Raw genomic sequence first — 14,461 nt, 5'->3', positions numbered from 1 at the left:
GCATTACAGTTTCTCTTCACTGGAGCTAAGAGGCTGAAACCTGTTCCAGCATGACAATGCCTCTGTGCACAAAGCGAGCTCCATGAAGACATGGTGTGTGAAGGTTGGAGTGGAAGAACTCGAGTGTCCTGCACAGAGCCCTGACCTCAACCCCACTGAACACCTTTGGGATGAACTGGAACTGGAGACTCCTTACCCAACATCAGTGCCTGACCTCACTAATACTCTTGTAGCTGAATGAACACAAATCCCCACAGCCACGCTCCAAACTCTAATGGAAAGCCTTCGCAGATGAGTGGAGCTTATTATAACAGCAAAGTGAAGTGGAGTCATTATTAACGCCCACATTTTAGGTTCATGTTGAAGGTGTTGAAGGGCTCAGTGAAAGAAATTCAAAGCAGCAAGAGAAAAGTCAGTGACAGTAATACCCAAAGCACTGAAATAGTCAGGGAAGTGAAGACTTCCCTTTGTTAGAAAATATGGGGAACCATGAAATGATGCTACAGGCAGTAAAAGAGCAGGGAAATGCCTGAGCAGCTAAACCAGCATTAATCAGCACAAAGCAGTTTGGAACTGAAGATTCATTCTTGGAGATAGTACTTTTTAATGCACTACGCACTACAAAGTAATAAGGGCAGAAGGACAGCATTTAGAAGGGCACTAAAACTCAATGCACTTCCTACAGCCATGCGTCTTGGCTCTACCTCGCTTCCTATTGGTTCAGATGCACTTCCGGTATGTGATGTTTACAGAGCTGTTCGAGTTGCCTGCATGGGACGGAATGTTTCTTGTAAACGGGCTTCGCAGAGCAGCGCGAGCTCGTCCGTATGCGCTCATAATGTCGGCTCGCGCTTGCAGCGAGTGCTCTGAGGAGGTCACACTGATCTCCCTGCACACGGCTGAGGGACGCATTGAGCCGCAGCTCCCGGGGAAAGCCAAGCTGTCTGAGCAGGACACACTGATTCACAGGCTTCACCAGGACGCATGCAAGGTGAGCGTCCTGCTTTATGACAGTACTGCCTTCTACAGGCGTGTACACACCAGGCACATCGTGTCATCCGTCATTAACATGCTCTGTGCATTAGTGGCCAGTTTGCAAAACACATCCACAAGCCATACACTCACCGTCCACTTTATTAGGAACACCTCTACACCTTCGAATGTATGCAGTTCTCCAATCAGCCAATCATGTGGCAGCACCACAATGCATAAAAGCATCCAGATAGAGGTTAAGAGCTTCACTTAATGTTCACACCAAACATCAGACCCACATAATTGTTGCTCACTCAATGTTTTTTGTTTTTCGCACCATTCTGTGTAAACTCTAGAGACTGCTGTGTGTGCGAAAATCCCAGGAGATCAGTACTGAGGTACTCAATCCAGCCCATCTGGCACCAACACCTATCTACACCGCGATCAAAGTCACTGAGAACACAATTTTTCCTCATTCTTATGTTATCTGAAGCTCTTGACCTGTATCTGCAGGATTTTATGCATTGTGCTGCTGCCAAATGACTGGCTGATTAGATAACTGCAAGAATGTGCAGGTGTTCCTAATAAAGTGGACGGTGAGTGTATATGACTGTAGATGTGTTGAGAAATCCACATACTTGTCCAAGCTGAAAAATGTGTATTAGGACAGATTCTAAAGTAAAACGTGCTACTCTGTGGGAACTTACTGAAGTCCAGAAAGGCCATGAGTTATTTATATTTTTCTGTTGCCTTTATCTTGATATCAGGATTTGTTTTTATTCAAAAGTTTTCTTGATCTCATGATAACAAAAGTTGTTTTCTTGAGATAACATCTTAGACTATATGGTCAAAAGTTTGTGGACACCTGATTATCATACCCATATGTGCTTGTTGAACGTCTCATTCCAGATTTAGTCCCTCATTTCTGTTGTAATAATCTCCACTCTTCTGGATGTTGGAGCGTGGCTGTGGGGATTTGTGTTCATTCAGCTACAGGAGCATTAGTGAGGTCAGGCGCTGATGTTGGTGAGGAGGTCTGGGGTTCAGTCGGTGTTCCAGTTCATCCCAAAGGTGTTCAGTGGGGTTGAGGTCAGGGCTCTGTGCAGGACACTCGAGTTCTTCCACTCCAACCTTCACACACCATGTCTTCATGGAGCTCGCTTTGTGCACAGGGGCATTGTCACGCTGGAACAGGTTTCAGCCTCTTAGTTCCAGTGAAGAGAGATTGTAATGCTACAGCATACAGAGACATTCTATACAATTGTGTGCTTCCAACTTTGTGGGAACAGTTTGGGGAAGAACCACATATGGATGTGATGGTCAGGTGTCCACATACTTTTGGCCGTATACTGTAGTGTAGTTGTATTAAGGCTTCCGCATTTTTTTCCCTTGCACATATTGAAATCTGACTAAGGTCATAATCACGTGATCTTCATGCAACAAAATTTTATTATAATTTTTTATTATTATTATTATTTTTTTTTTTTCAGTGTTCTGGGTTTGCAGAGTTTTCACCAGGCATTCCATTTACTGCACTCTGAAAAAATAATATTAAACTGTACGTTTTTTGTGAATCACAGACCTTGCCTATCCTTCACCATCCCCACTTCAGTGACACTGGGTTCTTCACAACACTCTGTTTTATGGTCCAGAAATTACATTTCAAGCTCATCTCTGGAACTACTGCTCACCATTTACAGGGATTGGTGATTTTGTTTGTTTGTTTGTTGGTGGCATCGCCTCGGCACAGTCCCAGCGTCTGTGGTTCGCTCCTGAGCTCGTTTTACTGTCTGTGTGGAATTTCTCCCCATGTCTGTTTTCCCCATGATGGTTTCCTCTGGGTTTTCCAGTTATCTCCTACCTCCCAAAACATAGAGGTAGGCAGACTGACTACGCTGAATTGCCTCTAGGTGGGAATGAGTGTGTGGATATGTCTGTGCATGATGCCCAGCAATGGACTGGCATCCCATTCAGGGTATATTCCACTATAATCAAGAATAGGATAAAGCAGTTACTGATGATTAAACGTTTGTTTTTATATATTTTAGATGATGTCTGTTTTTGTATGAATGGGGGTTAGTATTGACACAAAACAAAGCTAATATGCTTACATGGCACAGAAAGGCTCTTGATAAACAAAAGAACATGCTCTTAAAGAGCCAGTCTTACAGATAATAAGCCTGTGAAGACTCATTCAGCTGCAGCAACTCAATCCCACTAATATATTATATAATGTAACTGCTAATAATCACAATAGGCCTCATTTATCAAGATGGATAGGAACGGATTTATGTGTAGATCATTCGTACCAGCATTTGCACAAGAAATTCATGAAAATTTTGTATATTCGGAAAAAACGTTTGTGTCCTACTCATGCTCCTGTGTGTGTGTAAATTTATGCATAAGAAGACTGTAAACCTCGACTTTGTTGACTTCAGTCATATAATTTGCATGGATTAGTGCGCAATTATATCTGGAATATACTGTCAAATTTAAATTGCTTATCTTATTTTATTTTATTTATTTATTTATAGGAGACAGCCTTATCCAGAGTGACTTATAGAAGAACTTTGGAGTCTTTATCAAAAACACATCCTCATGCCAGTTCACTAGGTCAGAGAATAAGAGTACCATCAAGAACAGTTTGTGAAAACCAGTCATTTTATATTACTGGGCTATGAAAAATAAAGAAATTTAGCCAACCCAAACCCATAAATTAAGGCAAATAAAACTAACAGTTTTTGACTGACAGATAATTTAACGCTTGCTTATTATTAGTAGTATTAAATATTATTAAATATTTTTATTGGCATAGAAGTGAGTCAAAATAACTTCCACTTCCGTCTTTCAGCCTTTACCCTTATTGTTCATTTCGTGCTCCCAGCTGTCTGTGCACTTTACCTTTTATGGAACTTTGTGGGCGTCACTACATGCAAGTGATCTGTGTCAAGAATGTACTTTGCACATTATAGGTGATCAACATACGTACACAAGTAGGAAGAAAATCAGCCTTTTCAAACTTTTATCAGCTCACTTTGGCTTACGCAAACATTTATAGACAAATTTAATAAAATGGGGCACAATGATGATAAGCTTTTGTTTGACATACAGAGAAATTAAGTGATTAGTGCATTTAAATCTTTACTACTGCCAAAGAGTGATCAGACAATAATTAAATAGTTATCGGGCTATGCAAGAATAACTAAAAATGAGTGACTGCGTTCCTGTCTCCTAAATAGCAGAATATATCATCCTATCATACTAAATCGCAGAATATATCATCCTATCATACTAAATCGCAGGTCCCTGTGAAAACAGTGTGCCATTATGGTGAAATAAAGAACCTGTAATACTTTTATATAGTGTTTAGTGAAATGCAGTTTCCTGCTCTACTATTTTAACACATTATTTAGTAGTACGCTGTTTTTGGCCTAACCTCAGAGAGTCCTTGCGGCTGTCACGAAATATATTTTTTGATGTTGCACTCAAACTTTATGGCAGAAAAGGAGTTATAGAAGAGCCGTTACCAAGTGCCAGCTTCACTATGGAGCACAGAGATGGCATGTGAAATGGTGTGTCACAGAAATGCCTCAGGCACTCCTGGCCTTGGAACCTGTCACAGCTGAAGTTAGCATGCTTGCTTTTATAAACTTCCTCAGAAATGAGGGTTACAAACTTCTGAGCAGCTTTTTTATCGTCATTTGAGTGACTTCGCTTCAGTTCATGTGGTACCTAATGATGGAAACAAATCAGCAATGAATTTGACTATCTTTTCCTCTGCTCTAAATAAAATAATGTTGTTTTTTTTAATCTCTTTATCAGTGAAGTATTCTTAAAGCAGGAGGAAACAGTTCTCAACACAGTATAAGGATTTTGGGGCAGCATCTTGTGCGCCATCTTGTGAAAAAGATGGTTCATACCAAGATAACCTAAACCAAAATATGGTATCTAAACCAGTTATTTAGGTTAAGCAAAATTAACATGGTATACTCATATGGCTAGGCCACTAAACAGGAGTGATCATGATGCAGTAACTCCCTTATATACCTGGATATAATTAATTGCCTTGTCTTATAGCTATGTTCACAAGCAATTTTTGCCATCCATCAGAATATGCACTGATATGGATTGCTGGTTTGACATAGGGTGCAATCTATATTAGGTGAAAGGTACACTATATGGCCAAAAGTATGTGGACACCTGACCATCATATCCAAATGTGGTTCTTCCCCAAACTGTTGCCACAAAGTTAGAAGCAAACAATTGTAATGAATGTCTTTGCGTGCTGTAGCATTACAGTTTCCCTTCACTGGAGCTAAGAGGCTGAAACCTGTTCCAGCATGACAATGCCCCTGTGCACAAAGCGAGCTCCATGAAGACATGGTGTGACCTGACCTCAACCCCACTGAACACCTTTGGGATGAACTGGAACACTGACTGAACCCCAGACCTCCTCACCAACATCAGTGCCTGATCTCACTAATGCTCTTGTAGCTGAATGAACACAAATCCCCACAGCCACGCTCCAACATCTAGTGGAAAGCCTTCCCAGAAGAGTTTGTTGACACCTGACCATCAGACCAATATGTGCTTGTTGGTCTGATGGTCAGGTGTCAACAAACCTTTGACCATGTAGTGTATATATATGCTATAATCTGATAGGTCTGTGCACACTGAGTTTTAGTGCTGAATTGTGGAGCTCTGAACACAAGCAATCAATTGTGATTGCAACATTTTCCTTAAAAAGTAAAACCTGGCTAAAACCTCATCAATACCTATTGGCTGATGCACATTGATATCAATGTACGTTCCAACAAATGTTCAACTTAACAGAGGAGTCGGTGTCATTTTTACACGTAGGTATGCATTGGTGTGCATCACCTAATTCTCACTGAAATGAGAATGTAGCGGTGCATTTTTGATTGAAACAGTCATTGGAAGTTGTTAAGAATGCGTTCATAGGCTCACTACAATATGCATGTGTTTAAATGTCAGAGTGCATCGACAGACCATGAACAGTTTAGTAATGACAGGAAATTTGCAAGCTATTAAACTGCTCTAATAGTCATACAAGTAACTGAGTTGCTTGGCCAGATTTTTAGCACACTTTTAGCTATACCTGACCTATCCATCAACCGGCTTCTGTGAATGTGAAGTAATAGCTTCAAGTGTTCTTCAAACATTTTTAAGGGTTTGTTGGATAATTAAGGTTCTTAGTCTCCAAAAAGGTTCTACTTGCAACCCTTCTGGATAGGGAAACCCTCTGTGTAGGCTTTTACATAGAACCCTTAAGGGTTCCACTAGAGGAACAACTGAATAACCCTTAATGGTGTAGTCTAAAAGTGTCGACAGCTTTGTTTGTTTCTTTTGCACATATGAATGTGTAGTTCTTGTAGTTTAATGACTTGTGAGTTTGAAGCTCTTTCACCTAGCAGTTGTTAAAGTGTTCATGGGCCTCCTGAGATATATAACATTTACATTTACCTAGTGTATGCAATGAGCCTAAAGAGGAAGTCATTTTAACTCCAAAGGTGAATTTGGAGGTCAGTTTAATATGTCGGCATCCAGAAAACTAGTAATGTCAATCACCAACCCCTAAATTAATCTCTGCTCATTGAGATACCATGGTAACATTCCCCAGTGACAGTAAAAGCTCATTTACCTCAAACATTCATTTGTGAATTTATTTCATGCAGATCATCGCAAGACCCTATTATTTCTACACATAAAACTAATTGACCTATTAAACATGTTGGGCAATTAATACCACATTAATACCACATTTATCAAGCATAGCTGAGATTGCTCTGGAAATGCAGCTGTTGAGCTACAAGGCACCGTGTGAAATTGTGGTACAGTCAGGTCCGTAGTTATTTGGACAGTGACACAGTTTTCGTAATTTTGTCCCTGACAATTGACTGATAAGCAGTTTAATGGCCAGATGTGGCCTGTTTCCTCGTTATTTCATGACAAATTAAGGAGATAAAAGGTCTGGAGTTGATTTAGCTAGAAAACATCTAATGATTAACTTGTACCAGCATGATGGGAAGAGAAGAGTATGGAGAAGGAAAGGAAGGGCTCATGATCCAAAGCATACCACATCATCTGTCAAACATGGTGGAGGCAGTGTTAGGGCATGGGGATGTATAGCTGGCAGTGGAACTGGGTCAGTGGTGTTTATTGATGATGCGACTGCTGATAGAGGTAGCAGGATGAATTCTGAAGTGTATAGAGCTATACTTTCTACTCAGATTCAGTCAAATGCTGCAAAACTGATAGAACAGCGCTTCACAGTACAGATGGATAATGACCCAAAACATAATATGAAAGTAACCCAAGGGCTTCTTAAGGCAAAGAAATGTAATGTTCTTAAATGGCTGAGTCAGGCACCTGATCTCAACCCAATAGAGCATGCTTTTCACTTACTGAAGACAAAACTGAAGGCAGAAAGACCCACAAACAAGCAAGGCAGCACCTGATTTTTCTTAAACCCCTTGAATTAAAGCTGAAATTCTACACTTCAATCACATCTTGATTGCTTCATTTCAAATCCATTGTGGTGGTGTACAGAGGCAAAATAACAGAAATTGTGTCACTGTCCAAATACTTATGCACCTGACTGCATGCATACATCATGTCTAGCTTACACAAAAGGCATCCTATGGTCTTAAGTAGCCTACGTTATGTGAATATAAAAACAATTTAAAAAAAATTTAAATAGAAAAAACAACTGTGCGTGTCTTTGTCAGTTCTCAAAGCTAAAGCTATGGGGTTTAAGCGGTAGCTTTAATAGAGAGCATAAGAGCAGCTGACCTGAGCCTGAGCGTGTGTGCAGGATCTGCAAGCATGGTCATTAAAGATACTGGGAGTTGCACACACTCAAAGGTATTCGGGAGCAGGGAGCAGTGCAGAGAAACTGTGCGTGAGAGCAATTCAGTTCAGCGAGCACTGAGACGTGCATTTCCTTTCCCTTCGCTTTGCGAGTCAAGTTAATTAAAGTGAAAGAGTCATGGACTAAAGTAAAAAAAAAAAAAAAAAAAGCCATGTTATTTTATTAGTGTTCTGACAATTTGTTTTAAATAAATAGTAAAACAATTTTAAATAAAAAACTCAAGTTTTTCCGGGATTTTTTTAACCACCACCTTTTTTTATTGCTATGTGTCTAAACTTTTTGTAGGATAAAAAAAATAGAAGGTAAAGCAAACATGTGTGACATTTACCTGCTGAAGATGGCTCTAATGGCTTGAGCTAAGAGGGGGAAACCAGTGGCGGGTAGGAAATGGCAGATTTTTCTCAGAAAGGTAATAAGTATTAATACTTCCACATTTAATATATTTCAAGTGAAGGAAATGGCCTTAAATATTTAAATAATGATTCCTTGGCACTTTTTTGCATGATGCAACACCTAAACAACATGCAGAAAGTATCAGCACATTTAACCCATAAAATTCTGCTTGTTTTACTGTCTTGTGCAACTGAAAACGTTGATTTACTTAAGAATTGTTCCCAGATCACTCTGTTCATTTCTCCAATACGTCAAGTGTAAAGCAAATAACAACAACCTGTGCATTTCTCACGGGATGACGAAACCCCACAAAAAGCAATGCAGCGTGACGGTATTCCACATTCCCTATGCACATCCACAGCCATTGTCCATGCAGGATGTCATGTATGTTTTATTCATTTTCAGGCTGGGAAAACAACGTACACAGACCCAGTATCCGGCTACACGGTGTTCACAGAGGTTGCCCATAAGAATAGGGGGAGATGCTGTGGAAGCGCATGTAGGCATGTAAGTCCTGTTTCAGTAAGTCAGCCTGCAGCACATGCAGGATTTAGGAGCTGTCTGAATTAGGAGACACACACACACACACACACACACATGTATATATTCAACAGTCAATTAGACTCTACTTTAGCAGCTATTCAGATTTTCCAGGAATTCAGCTTATATTAGATTAGGCATCAAATCAAACATCAAACTTTAACCTGATATATAATCGTTGTTTTTTTTGTTTGTTTTTCTTTTTTTTACAGTGTCCATATGGTCAAATTAATGTAAAGGACTCTTCTAAGAAGAAAACATTCAATTCTGCCTTCTATGTATAGTCATTTATAAAATCTCTTAGTTGTTGTCGGCCTAACACTGCCAATAAAGATGAAGTAAAAAGTCGAATAAACGTGGAAGAAGCCATGGAACCAGCCAAAGGACAGGGTAAAGAGAAGAGGAGCAATCACAGATCTCATTAATGTAATATATGTAACATTCCACTTCCTGAATAAGGCTTTTTGTGAGTGCTTATTTGGACTGAATGTGCATTTGCCTTACACTCCATTTGAATGATGAAATAGTGCACAGCAGACATGTAACCCACGCTTCTCGAACCTGTAAGATGTGAATCACACCGTGATTTGTGTCATCAGGTGTTGGTCTGTTCCTCAATCCCGTGAAGGCATAGAAGTGTGGATTCGGTTGCAACATAAACAGTCACATTGTCACATGTACTACATTTCTCAATCAATAAAAAATCATGACATGACTAAAATGTGAAAAAAACAGAACATTCATGAGGAAAAAACTGTTGAGACAAATTTTCAGATTCTTATTCGCAAATACATTATGAGCATGTCAAGAAACACTATACACCATATGGCCAAAAGTATGTGGACACCTGATCACCACACCTATATGAGCTTGTTGAACATCCCTTTCCAAAATCATGGGCATTAATATGGAGTTGGTCCCCTCTATGTGGCTGTAACAACCTCCACTCTTCTGGGAAGGCTTTCCACTAGATTTTGGAGTGTGTCTGTGGGAATTTTTGCCCATTCAGTTAAAAGAGCATTAGTGAGGTCAGGCAGTGATGTTGGGCGTTGAGGCCTGGCTCGCAATCAATGTTCCAGTTTATCTCAAAGGTGTTCAGTGGGGTTGAGGTCAGGGCTCTGTGCAGGACACTGGAGTTCTTCCATTCTAAACTCGTCAGACCGTGTCTTCATAGAGCTCGCTTTGCGCACAGGCATACAGTCATGCTGAAACAGGAAAGGACCTTCCCAAAATGTTCCTGCAAATTTGGAAGCATACAGTTGTCTAAAATGTCTTTGTATGCTGTAGCATTAAGATTACCCTTCACTGGAACTACGGGGCCCAAATCCTTTAAAAAAAAACAGCTCCAGACCATTATCCCTCTGCCACCAAACTTCACTGTTGGCACTGTGTGTTTCTGGGAGGTGGTGTTCTTCTGGCATCCACCAAACCCAGATTCATCCATCAGACTGCCAGATAGCGAAGCGTGATTCATCACTCCAGGGAACATGTTTCCACTGCTCCAGAATCCAGCAGTGCTGCTTTACACCACTTCAGCTGACACTTGGCATTGTGCATAGTGACCTCAGGCTTGGGTGCAGCTGCTCGGCCATGGAAACCCATTTCATGAAGCTCCTGATACACAGTTCCTGTGTTGATGTTGCTTCCAGAGGCAGTTTGGAACTCTGTAGTGAGTGATGCAACAGAGGATAGGCTACTTTTATGTGCTTCAGCACTCGGTGGTCCTGCTTTGTGAGTTTGCGTGGTCTACCGCATGGTGGCTGAGCTTTTGTTTCTCCTAGACACTTCCATTTAACAATAATAGCACTTGTTGACAGGGGCAGGAATTTTCATGATTAAAAAAGGTAGCATCCTATGACAGTTTAAAGTCACTGAGCTCTTCAGTACGACCCATTCTCTTGGCAATATTCATCTATGAGATTGAGATTGCATGGCTATGTCCTTGATGTTAGGAACCTGTTAGCAATGGGAGTAGCTGAAACACCTGAACTCAATAATTAGGAGTGGTGTCCACATACTTTTGGCCATATAGTGTATGATGATCTGTTTCATATCTTTACTGTCCTTAAGCTTTTTTCCCTTTGTTGTGTATCATTTCAAGACTACACCCAGAGTAAGCCATTACATTATCTTACTCATAGGTCATTATATCTTTACTTGAAATAATTCTCTTCATAAATAACACAATAGAAATGCCTATGGTTATGAGTCACTTATTGCGAATGCTTAAGTGAAAACCAGATGGTGAAATCACAAAGGAATATTGGATTCTATTAGATGTTTGGTATTAAACAGATGTAATGTTATCGGTGCGTCTGCAACCGCGTGACATTAATCAGCCCTTTCTCAGGCTGTAGGCCGACTCTTACACGAGCTGACGGAGTCCTACTGTTAACAAACATGCCACCTACATCAACATATTAATTTCCATCTGTGTACTCAGCCTAGACTCCTGGCATTCATGCACTTCTCCATAGCTCCCTGAGGCTTAACACTTGGGTTGCTACCAAGTTCAGTCACTGTCATTCTCATCTCAAGAGGACACACTTTCAACTTGCACAGTGGGGTCCAAACGTCTAAAAACAAATACAAAATTGCTGTGTTACTGTACAATGTAGCTGAGGTTTCAGATTCTCATAAAAAATCGAAATGTACACTGAGTTGCCAGTTTATATTTTGTATGTGTGTATTTTGTATGATTAATGTATTCGTTTCCTAACACATTATTCATTGTTGTTTCTCATTATATCCAACACATGACAGTTCAAACGTCTGCTTCGCTTCATGCATTAACATTGCAACTGCTTTCATCAAGTGGTACCTTTAAATTATAGTGTAGAATGATGTAAGTAGGCATGAGAGATATGTAAGAAATAAACACCACAGGGCATGCTGTTATAGGAAAGAAGTCAATGACGGGATAGTGTGATGCCATTATGACCTCGAAGTTGATTATTTTCCAATAACAGAACATCCCAAAGTGTTTTATTCCCTTTTATACAACAGCAATCTGCCAAAGCGATCATTTTTATTTTATTAAAAAAAACGACCTGTCATAAGTTTTTATGTGTTATCGCATACTTTATAGCAGATATAAACAGTCGCTCCATCACAAGCATAATTTTATTTTTTCTCTCTCTTCAAGTTAGTAAGATGAAAAAAATCCAACTTGTCATGTTACCGGACAAGCACGGTGCCCTCCATCAAAAGACTTTCCCATGTCGGAAAATTTAAAGTTACAGCTTTACCTCTGACTGTTACAAAGTGCTGACACTAGAGACTTGTACCAAAAATGCTGATTAAAAGGTTAACGGTTGAACATTAAACCTTTTTTATGTTTAACATTTATGTGGAGTGTCTGCTACACAAGTCCGTGTGTAAGCTGTGACTATAGAAATGATAATGTATTAGAACAAGCAGTGGATACTACAGTCAGGGCTGCTGTTATAGAAAATTAATCAACTCCTTCTGAGCAGAATGGAGAATTCAGCAGTGCTGTGGTATAAAATATGACAGTTTTGATTCAGTGAGGAAATAAATTCCAGGTAGTGTAGTCAGACAGTAATGCACAGACATGTTAATTATTATGAGTGTTAATACTTGTGTCTACTATTATGTGTACTTTTATCCTGGTCAATTTACTTTGAGGTGGCAGTATATAGAGTTCTTCTGTTTAATCTTTATTAGAGGAATAAAACATGACAAGGTGTGCTGCGATAGAAAAATAATCCATGATGAGGATTATTACAGCACTAGTAGAGTTACTGTTACCACCCCAAAGTCAACTATTTTCCAATAACATCATGTTTTAAAGCCTATTATTCCTTTTATATGGCAGCAATTTGACCATTTGAACATACAACTTTCAATTTATTAATGAACAACACGTCATGTTTTTTTAAAAAATCATTTATGGTTACATTTGATGTTGTGTCCATGTCCATGAAACAGGTTAGTGATTATTGCTTAATAACAGATTTAAACAGTCATTCCACCACCAGCCTCCGCCTGCAGTTTGTAATGTTACAGATAAACCCGAAAGCGAAAACTTTGTCCTGAAGACTTTACTGTAGTGGAAAACCGCCTGAGCATTACAAAGTGCTGACACCTGGGACAATTTAAAATAAACATCTCCTAACAGAAAACCCAGACATCAACGATAATTTGTTTTTCTTCGTGAAATAACAGCACATTCATTTAATTCTTTTATTATTAGCCTTAGATTATGTAGATCATAGAACTCATATACATGAATTGTTTCTATAGAAACAATAATATATTAGAAAGAGCACATTAATATAAGTTTATAATAATTATATAAGTTTAAATAAGTTATATAAGATTAAGTTATATATAAGTATATATATATATATATATATATATATATATATATATATATATATATATATATATATATATATATATATATATACATGCACATGTATACACATATATATATAATATATATATTATATATTTGCACAAACAGCACTGTGGTATTTATACAGACGAGAGAGAAATAACAGATGGAGAATTTTCTGTTTTTATGAAGTCCAGTATTTTAAAATGTATTAAAAACACCACATTGTTTTTGTCAGAATGACCTGAACATAATTTCTGTAATATAACAGAATTTTCATGGTTTCTTACAGAAATAGAGTCAGGCACATAAAGCTTAATGTTGCAGATAAATATTGCTGTTGTTTACTAAAAGGTGTAAGTGGGTCATTTTGACCTGAACAGAAGGGTTAAGTGTTTTGGCCTGTCTGTGCATGTAAGTCACATCCGTGTAAACGTAAGTGGCACGGAGCCCTCAGGCACCAGCACCCACTCCGGCACCCGGTGCACACCAGGCGTTAGTGCAGGGACAGGCACGGCTGCCCGAGCAAATAGCATCTGAGCGTGTGTGTGTGTGTGTGTGTTTGTGTGTCAGAGTGCTGCTCAGTGATCAAGTCCCTCAAATGTCAGCAGAGAGCTTTATGATCCGAATTGGAGCAGGGCGGACAGGTTCAGCACAGCTTGCTCGAGGGCTCCATGCCATTAACTCTCCACATGTGGAGCAAATTTGTTTTATTTATTTACAAGCGTATAGCGACTCATGGCAGGGGTGTGTAGAAACACCATTTCCAGTGACGGTGTCACACTCATCGAGTACCTGGGCTTGTCTGGCTCTGCTCATTTTGCCTAGGGACTTGTCTGTCACATTAAAGTAGACACATTGCCATTCAAGACCCTCTCCAGTCCCCGCTGCCTGACCATGAAATAGGCCAACTTTCATGTCTTGCCTTGCTTCTCGGCATTCTCTGACTTTTGAGATTGCCTCGCCTTGTCTTCTCATTCGGCTTTCTAGCAGTTGGTGAATGAGACATAGCTGCCGCATTGCTCTCATAGGTCCCTCAGCAGACAGATTTCAGCAGGGCTTCCTGTAGCAAAAGGACTCGCTAGTCAGCACTCCTTTTGTCATGTGCAGTATTCACAGCCCTCGAGCAAGCGAGAATTTGAACACTTGGCTGAGAGATGGACGAATTCGAAATTAGATGTGACTATGTAATATATATAGAATCTAGCATGTACACAGAGAATATCTATCTATCTATATCTATATCTATATCTATCTATCTATCTATATATATATGTAATGTGTGTGTGTGTGTGTGTGTGTGT

At 39.5% G+C, this 14,461-nt stretch overlaps 1 protein-coding gene across 2 annotated transcripts; it reads left to right on the top strand.

Annotated features, from left to right (window-relative positions):
• The first annotated feature begins 450 nt into the window (after positions 1-450).
• On the top strand, positions 451-12,511 carry c11h1orf53 (chromosome 11 C1orf53 homolog). 2 transcript variants are annotated; one of them, XM_053238374.1, is made up of 4 exons: positions 451-991; positions 2,553-2,849; positions 8,663-8,764; positions 9,010-12,511. In XM_053238374.1, exons 1-4 carry the CDS (start codon positions 671-673, stop codon positions 9,079-9,081), a joined length of 792 nt encoding a protein of 263 aa, XP_053094349.1. In that variant the 5' UTR covers positions 451-670; the 3' UTR covers positions 9,082-12,511. The 2 variants fall into 2 exon arrangements, with proteins under 2 accessions (XP_053094349.1, XP_026780661.3); XM_026924860.3 differs by lacking the exon at positions 2,553-2,849 and having other exon boundaries at positions 518-991; positions 9,010-12,502.
• Positions 12,512-14,461: the final 1,950 nt, after the last annotated feature.

The sequence above is a fragment of the Pangasianodon hypophthalmus genome, chromosome 11, assembly GCF_027358585.1.
Source record: "Pangasianodon hypophthalmus isolate fPanHyp1 chromosome 11, fPanHyp1.pri, whole genome shotgun sequence".
NCBI lineage: Eukaryota > Metazoa > Chordata > Actinopteri > Siluriformes > Pangasiidae > Pangasianodon > Pangasianodon hypophthalmus.
Note: the sequence above shows the minus strand (reverse complement) of the source record. Positions and strands in the feature narration are given on the sequence as shown.

Coding starts and splice junctions, on each gene's coding strand:
- c11h1orf53 (XM_053238374.1), top strand. CDS start 671: ATGCACTTCCTACAGCCATGCGTCTTGGCTCTACCTCGCTTCCTATTG. Junction 992..2,552: donor TTCACCAGGACGCATGCAAG/GTGAGCGTCCTG, acceptor TGTGAATCACAG/ACCTTGCCTATCCTTCACCA. Junction 2,850..8,662: donor CTACCTCCCAAAACATAGAG/GTAGGCAGACTG, acceptor ATTCATTTTCAG/GCTGGGAAAACAACGTACAC.